The 17550-nt window shown below is 44.1% G+C and overlaps 1 protein-coding gene and 1 long non-coding RNA gene across 2 annotated transcripts; one reads left to right on the forward strand and one right to left on the reverse strand.

The window, feature by feature from the left end:
• Positions 1-4805: 4805 nt before the first annotated feature.
• Positions 4806-9396, forward strand: LOC148672084 (uncharacterized). Its single transcript, XM_088627439.1, has 2 exons — positions 4806-4859; positions 5728-9396. The coding sequence occupies exon 2, from the start codon at positions 5740-5742 to the stop codon at positions 7786-7788; it is 2049 nt and encodes a 682-aa protein (XP_088483565.1). The 5' UTR covers positions 4806-4859; positions 5728-5739; the 3' UTR covers positions 7789-9396.
• A 500-nt stretch (positions 9397-9896) lies between these two features.
• On the reverse strand, positions 9897-11673 carry LOC148672085 (uncharacterized). The gene is made up of 3 exons (XR_015936154.1): positions 11575-11673; positions 10401-10590; positions 9897-10070 (listed from the first exon to the last, which is right to left on the reverse strand). It is a non-coding gene; the product is annotated as an uncharacterized LOC148672085 (long non-coding RNA).
• Positions 11674-17550: the final 5877 nt, after the last annotated feature.

The raw sequence follows: 17550 nt of genomic DNA on the forward strand, positions 1-17550 counted from the left end.
GATGTTAACCCTGGTGTCTTCGCCTAATTTCCCTCTGGGCTTTACCAGTCATGGCCTCCTAATAATCCCCCTCTCTGAACTGGCTTCATCACTCTGCTCTCCTCCCCACTGGGAGCTGGTGTTTGGGGAGAGGACTGGAGCATCATTCAGGTGGGGCTGCAACTGGTGGGGGTGGAGGGGAGTCCCCTATAATTGTAAAGTGTCTGGAAAAGCACTATACAAGTGTAAGGAATGTATTATTATTATTATTATTATTATTATTATTATTATTATTTGAGGGGGTCAGCGAGAGATCATCTAGAGTTAAACTCAACTGAGTTCCCTCCCCCAGTAGGATTGGAAGCTGTTCAGATTCTGGCAGGTGTGGGAACTGTGGGATTAGATTTGTTATCTTGGGGAATAATATACGTCTGATCCCAGAGAATTTCTCAGAGTTCGGCAGAAAGTTCACCAGTGGGAGCACAGCCCATCCACTCCGGACAGCCAGGTCTCCCTGTGTCCAGTTTCTATGGCCAGGCTGTGGTCACTGAGCCTGTCCACTCTGGACAGCCAGGTCTCTCTGTGTCCAGTTTCTATGGCCAGACTGTGGTCACTGAGCCTGTCCACTCTGGACAGCCAGGTCTCCCTGTGTCCAGTTTCTATGGACAAGCTGTGGTCACTGAGCCTGTCCACTCTGGACAGCCAGGTCTCCCTGTGTCCAGTTTCTATGGACAAGCTGTGGTCACTGAGCCTGTTTCTCTGTGCTGTGTTTCACCGTTGTGAGGTGCTCAGCCATTGTGTAGTGTCGTTATAGGTCCTAAAACTCTGTACTGTATATTTTCCCGGGTTTGGGAATTTTTCAATGAAAGAGGTATAAGCCATCATATATATTCTGCAATAATCTTGACAACATATGAATGTGCTAAGACTTTATGAAGAGGGTTACATTTGACCTTTAAGAGAGTACTGTAGCCAGAGATTAGCAATTTTTTTTATATGGAGGAAGGTGAACACCTGAAGAAGGCTCCACAGCCGAAACGCGGTGTTTTTTTTTCTTCTGTTTTCAGCATGGAATACACCTATTACTTGATTTTTTGATATGGCATATTATATATTTCTTACAGAGATAGAAATTGAAAAACGGCTTTGAGAACGCACACCTCACCCATGAGGGGGCGCTCCAGAGCAAGCTCCACCGGGGATATTACACAGCACTTAACATGAAGAGATGTTTAGGAGATACATATAAACACAATGGCCTTTTGAGGTTTAAACATCTTTCCTATGGCTTTTGCATTTAAGTCAGTAAAACAAAGAGTCAAAAAAAACACTGCAGACATCTGATTTGCATTATAATTGTCTCAAAAGTGTACACACCTAAAAACTGATTCTTTCCTCTGCAAAGACATTCTTGTTTTGTCTTGGGGTGTAAAAATGGACTTCTCTGTCTGAAAGTTTTAAATACAGAACTGTGTTGCTTAAGGAAGAAACAAACAACGTTCGTCTCACCTGGTGGTCTCACCTAAACGGATCTAATTTACCCTCTCGTTGTGGCCTTTGCTCTCTCACGCTGTCCTTTCTGCTCTCACTCCATTTCCTCCTTTCTCTCACTGTGAGGAGGATGCGACGAAATATACATTTTATTAAATAACAATTCTAACGCCCAGAGGGCGCCAGCGTCCCGGGTGCGCCCGGCGTGTCCACAGCGCGCGGCGTGCGAAGGGCTTGTGAAACCGGAAACGCACGGCTCGCGGCGCGGTTGCCATGGCAGGTCTGCGTGCTGCGGCTCTGTCGCGCGGGTCGCACGACAGTGACCGCAAGCGGGAGCTCACCAGGCAGCGATATCGTTATCAGTACATGAAATACAAAACACTGCTTAGCAAAACGTGTGAACACAAATTAAATATGTGTCACATCTAATTGTGTTTCCCCTTACCCGTATAAAATTGTCTTCTTTCTAAGACTTGCGTTTAGGGAGCACATTTCAAGCATTTTCAGGGTCGGAAAATCAGGTTTCCTGCACTTCACGACAGGCGTAGGAATCCTGATGGTTATGAATTGGAATGTATCGCCCTATTTCTTTTAGATAATGTTAGCAGTATTTTACATTTTTTACAGCAGGCCTCTGCACCCTCACTGCAAAACGCCCACTGAAAAATGCAGCATGAATACACTACTCTGATAATCACAATTTTATTCTCGTTTCAGTAGTTAATCGATGGTTCCCTCTCGCAGTTCGAACTCTGCTGGTTAATGAAAGAAACGTTTTTACATTAAAAAATGTAACGTCAAACCACTATTTTCAATACATTAACTAACATGTCATTTCTATAGCTACTGTATGTAGGTTACGTTTCATCGGAGCACTAATGTAAGAATGTATAATACAGAGACTGGGATACAGTTCTAGGAGTTGGATAAGAGGTTTCTCACTGAAGTGTGTCCCTGACCGCCCTACCTCAACACACTGACCAGCGTGTAACGCAGCAGAAAAACAGCGCAGGGGCCAGCGGGGAGTGACCCGCGTACGAGCCTCTCTCGTGCCTCTGTGTTTCTCAGAACAACAGAGCTCTGGCCTGTCTGAGCTCTACTGCGTTGTAAGCGAATTCACCTGCAGCAGAGTTCATACTGTATGTGTGTAACCCCCCTCAGCGTCTTTAATAATTGTCCTGCCAACCTGTGCCAGAGCCTCTGGCCCGTTTCTTTCCATCCCCAAACCACGGGATTGTTACATATGGCTGCACATCATTTGACCTATCAGCTTAATTCAGGTTTGAAGTATAATTCCCAAATATTATTCTTTTGTGATGATGTCATGTTACACAATAACAATTTTCTGTAGCTATCTACTGGACCTTATACAGTTGTTTGTACATCTTGTAGTATTTTCGGGTTGGGCGAGGATGGACACAGTGATTCAGACACAATTCAATTCAATTCAATTCAAGGTGCTTTATCAGCATGACCGATGGGTACAACCAGTGTTGCCAAAGCAAATAAAAATAATGAAACAAAACAAAAAATAAAAGTAATATAAAATCTACAGACATATTATAGACATTTACAACAAAGACATATTATAAAATATTTACATAGACTGTAGACAGAAGGAGCATTATTGGGAGACAGACTCCCTGTTCCTCAGGCTGTGACAGGAGATCACATACTGGGATGACTGAAAAACTGCGCTTTTATTTTTCGCACAGCCAGCACAGCACCACCGCGCCCATGCGCCAGCAGAGAGAGAGAGAACGAGCGAGCCCCAGAGAGAGACGAGAGAGAGCAACACACTGCAGTCTATTTGGGTAGCTACGCAGGGATAGGGTGGCATTTGGGTGCAAAACCAGGGAACTATTTACACGAATCTGGGCGATCTCCCCAGACTGTACGCCCGTTTCGCAGTGGGTCAGCTGCACCGGTCAGCGGCCTCCCTAGTCCCCGCCCTGACCACTACCACTCCCGTCCTGCCCCTCGCCGCGTACCCCAGCCGGGTGCTCTTCGGCCGCAGCACCGGGCAAATGCGCTACAAGATATTGAGAGCACTTGAAATGTGATTGGCTCTTCATGGCCCTTTTTTAATAAACGTATGCTGCACATCACTGAGAGAGAAAGAGTCCTAGGTTTTGAAAAACTGTGCTGTACTTACTTTTCCTTCTAATTGGCCAGTCTTTTAAATATATCATGACAAATACCACATGGCAGCCACATCACGTGGGAAGTCAACCTGTCCAGAACAAGCCTAAACATTGGCCATAAGGTTCCATCCATTCATTTTCTAAGAGCATCATCCAGTTCAGCGTCACAGGAGAGCTGGAGCCTATCCTGGGAAGGAAGGCAGTGTCCTCTCTGGACAGGATGCCAGTCATGCAAACTCCACATAGACAGCACTCCAGGAGCAGAGTTTAACCCAGGGCCCCAGTGCTGCGAGGCAGCGATACCTAACCACTGTGCAACAAAAAGGTTCCTCGGCCCTTTAATCAAACAAAATATTCTCTGCAGAAAACTACGTCCCATAGCACAGCAGGCTAAAGTAATAACCTGCAACAGCCACAATGCACTCTACAGAATTATACAGCAATATTGTACAGCAACAGCAGACCCCTCCAGGTATTTGAGTTTGTTGTACATTAATCTTAATAACTCTTGGTCCATCTCTGGAACATCAATGGTTAACAGAGTGAAGGAGTAGCCTTAACGGGCCAGGAAAGCACCAACAACCCCAAGATGTTTTTAAGAAACAACTGCTCACAGGCAAGACAAGTCTATAGACAAGATAATATGAAAACATAACTGTGTTTTTGCTTTCCAAACCATATGTGTGTGAAACACAGTAATTTGAATGTGCCACAGGAAGCAGTATTTGTAAGAAAATGATGCACGTTCATGTAATGAATTTGCTTCCTTTAATTATTTCAAAGTGAATTAATTCAAAAGAACATGGAAACTCAGAAGGTTACTGGTTTAGGGTAGATACTACTACGGTAATAGTCTAACCAACTAAATATTTACCAGTGTGTACTGCAGCTCAATAAAAATATCCCATTAGCTTGTTCATTATAGAAGTTTAGTTTTTTTTCTTTTTGTTTCTCTCGTTACAATAATCTGCATATGAACCTGAGAATCTTTCAGGAAGTGGAACAGATGCTTTCTTGGAGTGATAGTTTTCTGACATATATGTTGTTTTATAAACCACTGTTTTTTTGCTGACAATATACTTGTATCTGTGACCTTTCCCCACATCCTCAGTCTTCTAAGAAAGCATCTGTCGCTGCAGCTAGCCCATGACGTTTCAAGGGCACTCTTCAGCTGAAGAGTGTCAGTGCAGTCACTCAAAGAACAGAAAGAAGAGACCACAGAAACAGCCTGCTTCCTCTGCAAAGGTGGGTCCACTGATAATCATACTAATGAGCAAGTAAGAATGTTATGAGATAACTAATTATTATCAAATTTAATAGTAATAGGAGTGATATGTCAAACCACTATTTGACATATCAAATAATGGAAAGATACATGCTTTTATCACATGTATTGAAAATAAGGTTGACGTGTTGAAAAATACACAAAAATGTTTAGTCTTATTTAGAAGGTATGATTATAAAAAGAAATACTGAATTAAGACACAAATGCTTTAAATTAACCCAAAACGGTTTAGCACAGAACTGTAATTATATGTGTGGTGGTCGTACTATGAAGAGCAAAGTTTTATAACTATACCCAAGAGGAAATATTTAGTGACTAATATCCGCCCATGTTCACTCAGCGACATGCATTTCAATTAATACATTTGATTAATAATAACTGTTTCCTGGAGATGCAAAATACATTTAGCATTTTAAATGAAATAAATTAACTCTTTTATTTCATGTTAATGAATGTGGAACTTAAACTTGTATGAAACTGAGTTGGATCTACCACTCTTATTTAAGAAGGCAATGCACACAAAAATACCAAGGAACAGGTAAGAGGTTTATTCCATGCTGAAAAAAAGAAGAAAGAGAACACAACGTTTCGGCCGTGGAGCCTTCCCCACCTGAACTACAAAAATACCAAGGGTGATTTTGAAAGCTTTTTTTTGTGTGGAGCAAATAGCTCCCCATCTAATGAAACTCACTGTTAACACATGCAAGTTTGCAAATCTTGCCCGAGAGAGAGAGACTGAAATGCTCAAATGCTCTTTTTTCATAACCCAGTGTTCGCATTTCTTTCTTCCTTTATCCCCTTCATCTTTTCTCCTTTGTTCATTCCCAGACACCAGTAAGCATGCTTTGTATCCTGTGTCTGCTCCTGGTTCCAGTTTGTGCCTGTGTGGAATGCCCCAGTAACTGCACTTGCTCTTCGAATGACACCCTGTCATGTCAGGAAGGAAAGCTCTTGGAAATACCTCGTCTGCCAGATGATGTAAAACACCTCTATGCCCAGAGCAACCTCATACGAGCACTCCCAGTCGAGGGGATGGATGACCTCTATTCCTTGGATCTCACTCACAACCATATCAACTTTTCAGGCCTTTCCTCCCTTCCAAACATGAGGAATCTTTGCAAACTGATCCTCAGAGGCAACAAACTCAGTCTCCTGCCCCCTGGTCTTCTCAGAAACCTCTCGAATCTAAAAGAACTGGACCTCACAGACAACAACATCACTTCCTTGCCTCCAGGTTCTCTTCAGGGATTGCACGCCTTGGATACCCTCTTCCTAAGCCTGAATAATATCAAGATCCTGCAATCTGGAACATTGCAAGACACCCCAAAACTCTCTGTTCTGCATCTGAGCAACAACAATATTGAGGAACTAGAAGCAGGATTCTTCAATAGCACAGGAAACTTAACAAATCTCATCCTGTCCAACAACAAACTTCACATCTTAGAGAACGACTCATTCGCTGGTGCTGCAAGCCTCAGGGTGCTGGATCTTAGTGGTAATAGATTTGTTTCAGTCCCTGTGGTTGCTCTTAAACATCTGTCCAGGCTCCAGAAGCTTTTCCTACAAAAGAACCAGATCCAGACCCTTCCTGAGGATGCTTTTGCTGGACTGGGGTTTTTGCAGGTACTGGATCTAAGCAAAAACCCTCTGAGCTCCCTCTCAGCACATGCTTTGAGCAATCTGACCCAGCTGAGGTATGTGGATTTAAGCTTCAACAAGCTAAAACGTCTCCCTTCTGCACTGTTCCAAGATCTGAGCAGTCTGGAGAAATTGGACCTATACAACAATGGCCTGGAGTCTCTGCCTGCAGATATATTTCAGAGCCTACATGCTTTAAAGGAGCTTCACTTAGACAGCAACAACATCTCCCACCTGCCTTCTGATATCTTTCGAAGAATGACCAAGCTTGTAGAGCTGCAGCTGGACAACAACATCCTGTCTGAACTTTCACCGCTCCTGTTCCTCCACCTCACTGAGGTTAAGTCTCTCTACCTCGACAACAACGCCTTGTCTGGGATCCCTGCCACCCTTTTCAGTGGCCTCCAGAACCTCAGAGAGCTACAACTGGACCACAACAACCTGAAGTCCTTCCCGTCCTCCAGCTTCAGTGATCTGATAAACCTGCGCAGCCTCTGTCTCAATAATAATCACCTCTCCACCCTGTCCCCCGGTTTGTTTAACAGCTTGAACAGCTTGAAGAGCTTGGACCTCAGCAACAACCACATGACGAGGATTCCACAGGGGCTCTTCAAAGGCCTCAGAAGCCTGAAGCACCTCCATCTAGAAAACAATCATCTGGCCATCCTGGCACCAGGAGACTTTGAAGACTTGGTCAACCTCAAGGAGCTACAGCTGAGCTTCAACCGCCTCTCAGAGCTGACACCGGCGGCTTTCCACAGCCAGGGGAAACTCAGAAAGCTCCTTCTCCACAACAACCAGCTGGACTCCCTGCCCGACCACATCTTCTCCAGCTTGACCAGCCTGAAGGACCTCGACTTGGAGAGGAATTTGCTTGGGCATCTGCATCCTGAGGTCTTCCAGAAGCTCAGCCACCTTCAGGTCCTATTCCTGAAATCCAACCGCCTCAAGAGCCTGGTCGACGGCACTCTGTCACCTCTGTTCTCCCTGAAAAGGATCTACCTGGACGGAAACCCTTGGGATTGCTCCTGCCCCTCTATCATGTACGCCAGTCACTGGATCCTCAATCATTCCAGGCTCCTTCAGGATCAACCCACCTGCTCCGATTCCCAGACGCCGTTGTCTGAAATCGCCACAGCCCCTCTCATGTCTTCCCCCCACTGCTCGGGCGTGGCGTCCTCTCACGTCAAGTCCTCTCGGATGGTGGCAGGACTGTTTGCTGTGTTTTGTGGTTTCCTTTTGTTAATATGAAAGCTGATCATGTTTTTAAACAGTTTGTATTCTTACTTGACTTAAAAACGATAGCTTGGTGTCTTTCAGCATTTTTCACATCAGTACCTCTTCTCATTCATGTCCCCGGCTGGGGACACACTTTTTCTGCCAAGGAAGAATTCTGAATTCACATACAGTAGCAGCGATTTAGCAGAACATAATCAGGACACTGCGATCAGCAGAGCTGAAAAATTAGCCTGTGAACGTCTGTCACTGGGATCACACCCTGGTCAGGTTAGAATGCATTTATTCAATTTAGACATTTTAAACCACAGGACGACACCTGTACCCAGACGGGGAAAATGAGGAGTTGCAGACAGGAACAGACAGTTCAGTTTATTCTGATCCCACACCTGTCCAGCCCTACATCTTTTGAAGATTTACAGGGATGAACAGGAGGCTTAGCACCAACTCATCCCTCACTGTCATCACCACAGCTCTGCTGGTGCTGAGGGTGATGCATGGATCTCTGCGTGCCAGGAGAGGAGAGATTCCGGACCTAGTAATCATGTCCTGTGTGCAGGTGCTTGGGAAATCCCAGTAGGAATACTTGCTTAGCTGGTGAAGTACGATAACGACATCAGAAGCAGACTGATAGGCATCATCAGATTCATTTAGGAATGATCTAGGTGTGAGTTCAATAACAATAAATGAAACTGGAAAACAAATGTTTAACAGTAACCACAGAGCAGGATCAGATGTGTACATAAACCCATTTTCTCACCGCTTTATCCAGTACAAGGTCACAGGGCAGCTGGTGTTCATCCCGATCCTGGCAAGCAACAGGGTACGAGACAGGATACACCCTGGACGGGACACCAGTCCATCGCAGGAAGAGACACAGATATACACACTCACGGAAGAGACACAGATATACACACTCACATCAGGGCCAGGTTTCCCAGAAGCAAATTAACCCACCTGTTTGTCTTTGGACTGTGGGAAGAAACTGGAGCACCTAGAAGAAACCCATGCAAACATGGGGAGAACATGCAAACTCCACACAGACAGCAGCCCAGGCCCAGAACTGAACCCAGGGCCCAGTTTTTATAAAATATTTTTTAATTTATCAAACATATTTGAACACCTATAATTTACACCTGAAAATATAAACATCTGTAAAAAGGTGTGTATAAACCCCCTAACGCACACATCGGATCTTTTGAACAGTTCTCCTTAATCAGGCTCAACACCTGTACGTGGACTGAAGTGAAATAGCCTTACTCTGTGTTTCGATGACTGTGGTTCAAAAACAGACAGTACCATTGAACTTCCTGTCCCTAGTCACCTCACAAGAATTTTCCTTTTTAAAGTAGGTCAAATTTTATCTTTATAATTAACGTGCTAGTTAAATGGTTGTGTCGTCCAAAGACGGGGGATTTTACAAAAAAAAACTTGCTTTACGCATAAAAAAGGCACAGCATTTAAAACAATGTTAAATTTTTGTTTCTATATTGTATCTGTTATTTTTATGGTAATTGTTTTTTTCTACTTTTTTTCTTCTTTTGATTTTTTTAGACAGTTTAATATGTAAGCAATAAAGAATATGTATGTTTGCAATAAAACAGCCAAGTTTACCTCTAAAAACTGTACTTTCTGCCTTTTTTAAGTTATCCCATTTCCTGAAAAATACTTGAAATTTAATTTTAACTTAAAACTGAAGTACAATTTGAAGTTTTCATGCTGAAAATCCTCCAACATTAACTATCTTTCAAAGGCGGAGAAAGCCTTGTCTTACAGTAAGATGTGATCTGGACAAATGTAGGTCACCTACTAGAATCAAAGCCATCTAACTTACAAAGCCATTAAAACTGACTTGAGGCATTTACATCATCAATACTGTGAGACATCTTAAAGAAGAGAAGTATTGTGTAACAAAATCTCTCAACTCTTTTTTGCTATTTTCTTCAGATGGTCTCAAACTCAGTTTTTGGTGGGTCTAGTATCTTTTGATCTTTGATTCAGCCTCACTTAACACAGTTATTTTAATTAATTTCTTTACTTAAGAGCCATAACCTCCTCCTTCTGAAAGGGACAGCTCCCAGGAAAAACACATCAATGTCTGGCCAGATGTATTACAATTCTGCATTTAATGACGTAACGAGACCAACAAGGTAACTGAGATCCTGGGTAGAACAATGACCAGGAGACCCCAATTCTTGTCTTTGAAATGCTGCATGACATCTCCAGGGGAAATACAGATGAACTACAGCTCAGCCCACATAATGTCAGGAGATAGCCACTAGGTGTCCCTGTTTCACCTAGAATCAGACATTGTTCTGTATCTTTGCGATTCGTCTGCTGAACACAAACAGAAAGAGAAGAGTGCAAACTAAAATGATCAAATTAAGTGGCAAATAGGTCATCTTGATCCACTTGAAGGCACTGACAGAGACTCAGCCTTCGTGAGACTACTATCACATTGTACATTTTCTATTTTTAGAAAATGTGCATTACTTTAGTAACCATTGTAATTTTGTATTGGTAAAGGCCAGAAAGAGGTGCCGGCCTTTAAGTAATGTCAACAGTGAGGAAATTCACAAAGCAGCCAAATATGTTTTCAGACTCAACAGGCGGGAGATGCTGACTACCGTAGATGTCTAAGACGAAGAGCTCTGGTTTTAGGACAGAGGACTGGGTTTGGGGTCTTCTTGACGGCTCCTCACTGGGCTGATGGCCCTGGGAGCCCCGGGATGACCTCCTGTCACGACCAGGAAGGACACCGCAATCTAAATGACATCTCTTCTGCTATTTCTGCCCCCAGAACACGTCAGAGAGGCCCTGCAAAGATAAACAAGGGAAGGGGTTCGGTCTCTGTGCTCTGCCTGTAAACACAGAGGAGCCTGTGTTTGTCCTCTCCTGGGACCTGGCGAGAGCGTTGCACACACTGGCTGCCTCCAGAGCAGTGGAGGAGGTCAGGCTGGCAAGACGGCACAGCACGATCTGGCCACAGGGGACTTTACCGTGTAAAGAAACCGAGTAACTTTCCATGCCCAGAAATGTGTGCTTGGAAATTCTGCCGAACAATCACACGGCTCTTTCTTCACAGTTTAAACGTTTAAAATCGATTCCTGCTTCCTCTTCCTGCAAAACACTGAAGAATTCATGTTTAAATATATTAGCTGGCACACAAACATTGCAAAAATATTTAGACTACAAGACTATTTTTGGATGGTATATAGACCATGAACAGGCTAGAACGCCTAACTCCGTTATGAGTATGTTCATGTGCATTCTGGTCTTGCACCTGCTGTTTCCTAAAAAAATACACTACATTTTACCATCCTAGAAGGTTTACAATCTCTTTAATTTTCTCGCACGAGAAGCTGGCTTTAAAAACTTCAATCTCAATGCTTTTTTAACATTTTTCCTGTTCCTGCTGTGGATCTTTCGAGACAGGGAAGAAAAGAAGACGGTACACTCTTGATCAAATTATATGTTTCTGCTTTAAATATATTTTTTACAGCGACTGTTGATTTGTTGGTTCAGAAGTAAACATGCCCCTTGCTGTCTGAGAGCGAGTCCTGTTTTTGAGGAGTGTTCACAAAAATCACAAAAGGGGAAGGGAGCGAACCACTCAACTGTCCTTTACACTGTTTGCTGTTTATTGCTGCTCTTTAATGGAATATCCTCTGCTGGAGGTTCAGACTGTGACCTGGCCTGCACTGTGTCTGGGTGATAAGACAAATGATCCAGGAAAAAGTGGAGTTTTATTGCTGTCTGGGGGGGGGGTCTCCAATAATTGGGAAGGGTCGTGTCTCCTACCTCAGCTGACTCCACCACTAAGGAGTCACAGCAGGGCAAAGATGACCAAGGGGGTGGGCTGCTGCCACAGAGACAGATGGACTCGACGCTCCGGGGACTGGAAAAACAAACAGAAACGAAATGTACATGTCCCATACTGATTCTCCCACACATTTTATTTGTTCCTTTGCCTTAACTGTTTGTGCAGCCCCACCTGAGACTACATTTTAAGAAGGCAGATTGAAATTAATCTTTGATTTTGATTGTTATTTAGTTAATAAATGGGAGTTAAAATAAGACCTACACAGATTTTTTTTTTGTTTCGACGATGTTTAATGAGACTTTTTTTATTTGACCCTTTTCACATTAAAATTCATCTACCAAATTTCCGGTTTTTCCCTGCCGTTGAAAAAAAAAAATATTTTCACTTGTCCTGTGTGAGCTGATTATGTGTCTTTCTGAAAAAGTTCTAGGTCAGATCAGGTGAGCAGATAAGTCACATCTCGCTCAGGTGGTTTTCTAAATCACTTTTGTGGTGGAAAAACTAGTTCAATCTGCCTGGTGGCTTCCTTGGGAGACCACTGGGAATTCTTATCCAGCTTGTCGGGAGTCTGCATACTTACAGGCACCACCACCTCTTGTGAGCAGACAACACTGCAGGGGACAATTTCAACATGATTTTGTTATTTGGGTAACATGCCTTCGCCAAAGATGAGAAAGGTTTATTGCTGGCTTCCTTCAGGAAGAGGCTGAGAGGATGAGATCCTTGGGCCTCTTATCTCCCTGTAACCACACGCACTAGAGGGGACAAAGGATCTGCCCTATTTAAAGACCCTTTTGGGCAGGGGGCTGGAAGATGTGCCTGACTGCTGCAGCCCGACAGAGACGAGCAGTGAAATGTGAATGTGACTGTTGCAAGCACGTTCTCTACATTTGACCCGCCACCAGCACAACCCTCACGCTCACACGTGAAAAGTGAATATACAGGGGGTGGGCATCACATCCTCGTCTAAATGTGGTATATTTACAGAAATCGCATCCTGATCGGATAGTCGTATGCAGTGGGATCGCCCTTCTGTGACAGAAAAAAACAGGAAAGAGAGTATATTCTTGATATCAGGATCCTCCACTGACTGTGCAGTCAATGACCACCACACTGGGTCTGTAGTCCATGACCGCCTTCAAGCCTGATAAAGGCATCGCAGCAGTGGGTACAGTGTGGGTGTGTGTGTCTGTCACATACTCACATGCATACATGTATTACCCCTCCCAAGGTGAGTAGAAAAAGTACATGGTTCTTGAATCCACTGAGTTAATAATAATAATAATAATAATAATAATAATAATAATAATAATAATAATAATAATAATAATTGCTTACACTTATATAGCACTTTTCTGGACACTCCACTCACAATGCTTTACAGCTAATGGGGATCCCCTCCACCACCCCCAGTGTGCAGCCCCACCTGGATGATGCACCAGTACACTCCCCACACACCAGCTCTCAGTGGGGAGGAGAGCAGAGTGATGAAGCCAGTTCAGACATGGGGATTATTAGGAGGCCATGCTTGGTGAGGGCCAATGGGAAATTTGGCCAGGACACATGGGTGAAACTCTTACTCTTTTCAAGAAACACCCTGGGAGTTGGCTGGTATGTTTTTTTGGAAATGTTTCTAGAAGACTTTTTTGGGGGGGGGATTTAAATATTCTTGGCTCCCCCTAGTTAATTTACAGGAAGAAGAACAGTACCCCGATGGCAAGTATTTGGAAAAGCCAAACAATTTTTTTCCCCTTTATAAAAATCCCAGAAAGTGGCTGAGCAAACATTACCGGAGAACAGCAACAAACGTTTCCTGAATAAGGAGAGAGGAGAGGGAGGTGGGGTCCGCTGTACCTTTAGATAAGAGAGATCTGATCTCGCCTCCCTAACCCTGGTTTTCACTTCATGTCAGCCTCCTGCAACACATCTTCCTGGCTGCGTGGCAACAGTAGCCAAAGCAGCTCAAGTGCACAAAGTGGCAGAAGGTGAGGCCCTGTGGCCATGTTTCCTGCCAGTTGCCACTTCCTCCAGGGCTGGTTGTTCACCACTAAGTGCTGTGTTCCTGACCAGGATTACAGTACATTACCCTCCTACATCTTAGGGCAGTGCGGTGGCTCTGTGGCTCAGGATCTCCGCCTGTGGCTGAAAGGTTGCTGGTTCGTATCCTGTGGCTGGCAGAGGAATCTCTGCTGGGCTCCTGAGCAAGGCCCTTCACCCCAGCTGCTCCAGGGGTGCTGTACAATGGCTGACCCTGCGCTCTGACCCCCAGCTTCTCTCCCTGTCTGTGTGTGTCTCATGGAGAGCAAGCTGGGGTATGCGAAAAGACAGATTCCTAATACAAGAAATTGTATAAGACCAATAAAGTGATCTTATCTTATCTAACACTGGCTACCAATACAATCCAGAACTGGAATTGTGCACCCCTGAATTAACAGTGAATCAAAACAAACAACATTCAACAGAACAACTTGCGCCTGTAATTGAGAGGCTTCCCAGAAGCCTCTAGGAAAACCCCCATCGAATTGTGTATAAAATCCACACGTGCATCGATGGATTTGCTCAGAGAGCACGAATCAGATCAGTGGACCCGGTTTTTCTGCTTTTAACTGTAGTAAATTGATATATACATAAATAAACACATACGTATTATTTGAAATTACAAGTAATAGTCCATCAGATGGCTCTACCCCATTTTCCTAAGTTGTAGGAGTCACCCGGCTGTTATAGTTTTGGCGCCAGAAGGCGAGGGAGAAAACCGGGAAGAACTGGGGAGCTGGAGGTCAGTTGAGGAGAGCTGGCGTGACAGTGAGATGTCGGATCGGTAGGGTAATGTTCTGTACAACCCAGCCTTACTTTAATATATAGTCCATTGTTCCACACCCGCCTCCATGTCATTCTTTGCTTCATGTGAAGATACGACATTAACATTGAATGATTAAAACAATATCGTTCTTTATTGCAAACATGGACTGTAGCTGTTTTATGTTTAATCTTATTTGGATTTCTTGACATGCAGCTCCTCTGCCCATAAAAGGCTAAAAACGTCTCTTTGACACAATCTCCATTTCACTTTCCTGGACAAAATCACTGCTTACTGATCCAAAGTGAAATTATACCCTTTGTAAATTGGTGGTTTATTTAAAACCAGGTGGGTTGAGGTTATCAGCCTTGATAGCGGTGAAGCAGTCACTCTGGTGTTGTGCAACTGCCAAGTTATTGTTCCTTGCAAAAGTGATTTAACATTGAAATAACCAGAAACACCTTGAAGTTCATTTCTGTTTGTTCAATTTGGGAACAGCCACGCTGCCTCTGTCATGCTCTGCTTGCGTGCTTGTTGTCCGTCTCCCTGAGGCGCTGTCGGAGCAACAGGAGTAGAGGTGGGGTGAAGTGAGTTGCTCTTAGTGGCACGTAAAAATGAGCCACTTGCAGATTTTGCCCAGCCATTCAAAAATGTTGACATTTCGAATTAAAAAAACTCAGAATCTTTCAAAACGTGAACATGGGGTGTCTGGCTGAATCTGGTTAATGACACTTCCTCCCAGACAGGCAGGTTCTGTGCTGTGTAGACTGAGCCCAGGCAGCGCTGCACAGCTCTCTCGGAGGCAGTGAAAGGAAAAAAGGGAACCGAGTGTGACTTTCCATTCCTAACTATGGCAGCATCACTGGGATAGTTCATCTGTGTTCCTGGTGTCTCTTGTTGCTGGAAAATGACTGAAACCAAGAGGGAAATCCTAGATCCTATCCTAGAAGGTTCCCTGATCCTTGGGATGCGAGTCTTAACCTCCGGCAGTCCTGCCCAGTCCACACGTCCACTGCTGGACACAGCACAGTAGAAATCGCAACGACCAGGAAAGCATCGTTCTACCTCTGAGACATGGCAGTGGATATTTCATGAGGAGTCGGGGAGGGGGAAACGGTTGATAGGGGTGTTAAAAAACAGTTTAAAAAAGAAGTTAAATTGTAATTAGAAATCTTGGCACCGTCCAGCGAGAGTTCCCCTGAAGTACACAAGAAATAAGCAGCGAGTGAGGATGTCCGTTTGTCCACCCTGTTTTGAAGCCAAGCTGCGGCATTTTAATGTTCTTGTGATAGCGCTATCGTTGCTCTCTTCCCCTCCCCTATTTATAGTGTCTCTTCTGGAGTTGTTTTGGCCAATCCAGGAAATGGCCCCTTTTCCCACCTCCTGGTGTTATTGCTGACTGTGTTTATATAAGCCTTCTTGCTGGCACGGCCTATCGGAACGGGCATGAGCTGCTGTGCAGTCAGCTCTAAAGCACTAGGCATAGGGCCTCATGGTGCACAGGGAACAGCCTGCATCTTCCCTGCTCCGGGCTCTTAACTGATGTAACAGATGACACCTCACCTTAAGAACCCTCATTGTTCTTAGCTCCGATGTCAAGCCTGTACTGGGAGCAGAAGGGCTGTCAGGAGAATAGGTTTCATGGCTGATCCATCTCGAAGGTCCGGATTAATTGAAGACTTCTTCCCACTTGCCAATCACAAATGATAAACATGGAAGTGCCAGCTGGCCCAGTTAGGCAGCAGAGTGCTGAGTACGGCTCTAGAATTCCTACCAAAAGCGCCCTGCGGTTGTAGCTATAGGCAATATACTTTAACCCCAGCAGCTCCAATGCACCCAGTTGTATAATGTGAACCAGCATCAAGGAACACCTTGTGCTCGACTAGAGTCTCACCCAAGATACAGACATCATGTACTTTCTGACTGTCTAGTTCTCCAGACACCAGGATAACCTCTGGCCCACTGTGGCGCTAGTCAAAAATGAACTTTAACCTTCTGTTTTCTTCGCTAGAAACGTCCTGCTTTTTACCCAATAGTTGCCTTCCGCCAAAACAGTAGCTTTTCATTAAACTAGACCTCCTGTCTCCAGGTTTTAACAGGCACATCCGAGTCATTCATTATTTCCTATTCCCCTCAGAGAACAAGGTGTGTTTGTGTTTAAAACTACATTACGGTTCCTATGTAAAGCAGGAGTGTCCAGTCCTAGTCCTGGAGAGCCAGAGCGACTGTCAGTTTTCATTCCAACACACCTCCTAACAAGCCAAACCACTTGGTTACTGGTTTACCTGGAGCAGTTTCATCAGCTGCTCCAAGATATTCAGGTGCTGCTGCTTTCAAGAGACCTAGAGAACCTCAAGGACCAGGACTGGACACCCATGATGCAAAGTGATACGTTACCACAATAAAACAATTTCCTCCCAGCTTCTCTATTTAAAGGTAATCCCTCTCGCAAGGAATTTGTAACTGCAATGGTTTACCTTTCAAAACGAACTTTCACCAACTCGGTTTCAAGTATACCACAGTGAAACCAGTCTGTAAGCATTGCAAATCATAGAGAAGTGCAATAAATAATTACACCATAGGAAAGCAAGGGAATCAGAAAGTATGAAGCAGTGTAATTATGGAGAAACTGTAGAGCGCTTATGCAAATTTCTCCCAAGAAGATTCAGAAAGGTCCTTCTCAAACCTCAAGCAAAACTCTTTTGTACAGTCAAAATGAAGTGTGAAGGCAGCAGACTGGACATTCTTTCTATGGAGAATGCAAAAGTTTGCTTTTTAATCTCGCGCTCTTCAACAGTACAGAAACAACTCTATCTGTCAGTGTCTGGAAGGGGTACAGCACATTGCACTTTCCTGTTATTTCACTGCTCACTGCATAACCTGTTTCGGAAGCTACGTGTGACTCTCAGTTGTTGTTTTCCTGTCCGAGTGTCATTTGTCATCATATCTGACTATTCCCATAGAAATGCTTCAGAAAGGACTCTCGCAGCCAAGAGGTGTACAGAGTAAATTAACGCCACACCAAGCTGGAAAGCCACACCAATCATTTTTTCTGTCTCACTTTTGCTGTAGGTCTATATTTGCTGTCACTGTTGCAAAACAGTGTGTCGAAGAAAACTCAGTCTTCACTCGGGTTAGGAGATTGTCAAACAGA

This window comes from Lepisosteus platostomus, chromosome 4 (assembly GCF_059453375.1).
Source record: "Lepisosteus platostomus isolate fLepPlt1 chromosome 4, fLepPlt1.hap1, whole genome shotgun sequence".
NCBI classification, from domain to species: domain Eukaryota; kingdom Metazoa; phylum Chordata; class Actinopteri; order Semionotiformes; family Lepisosteidae; genus Lepisosteus; species Lepisosteus platostomus.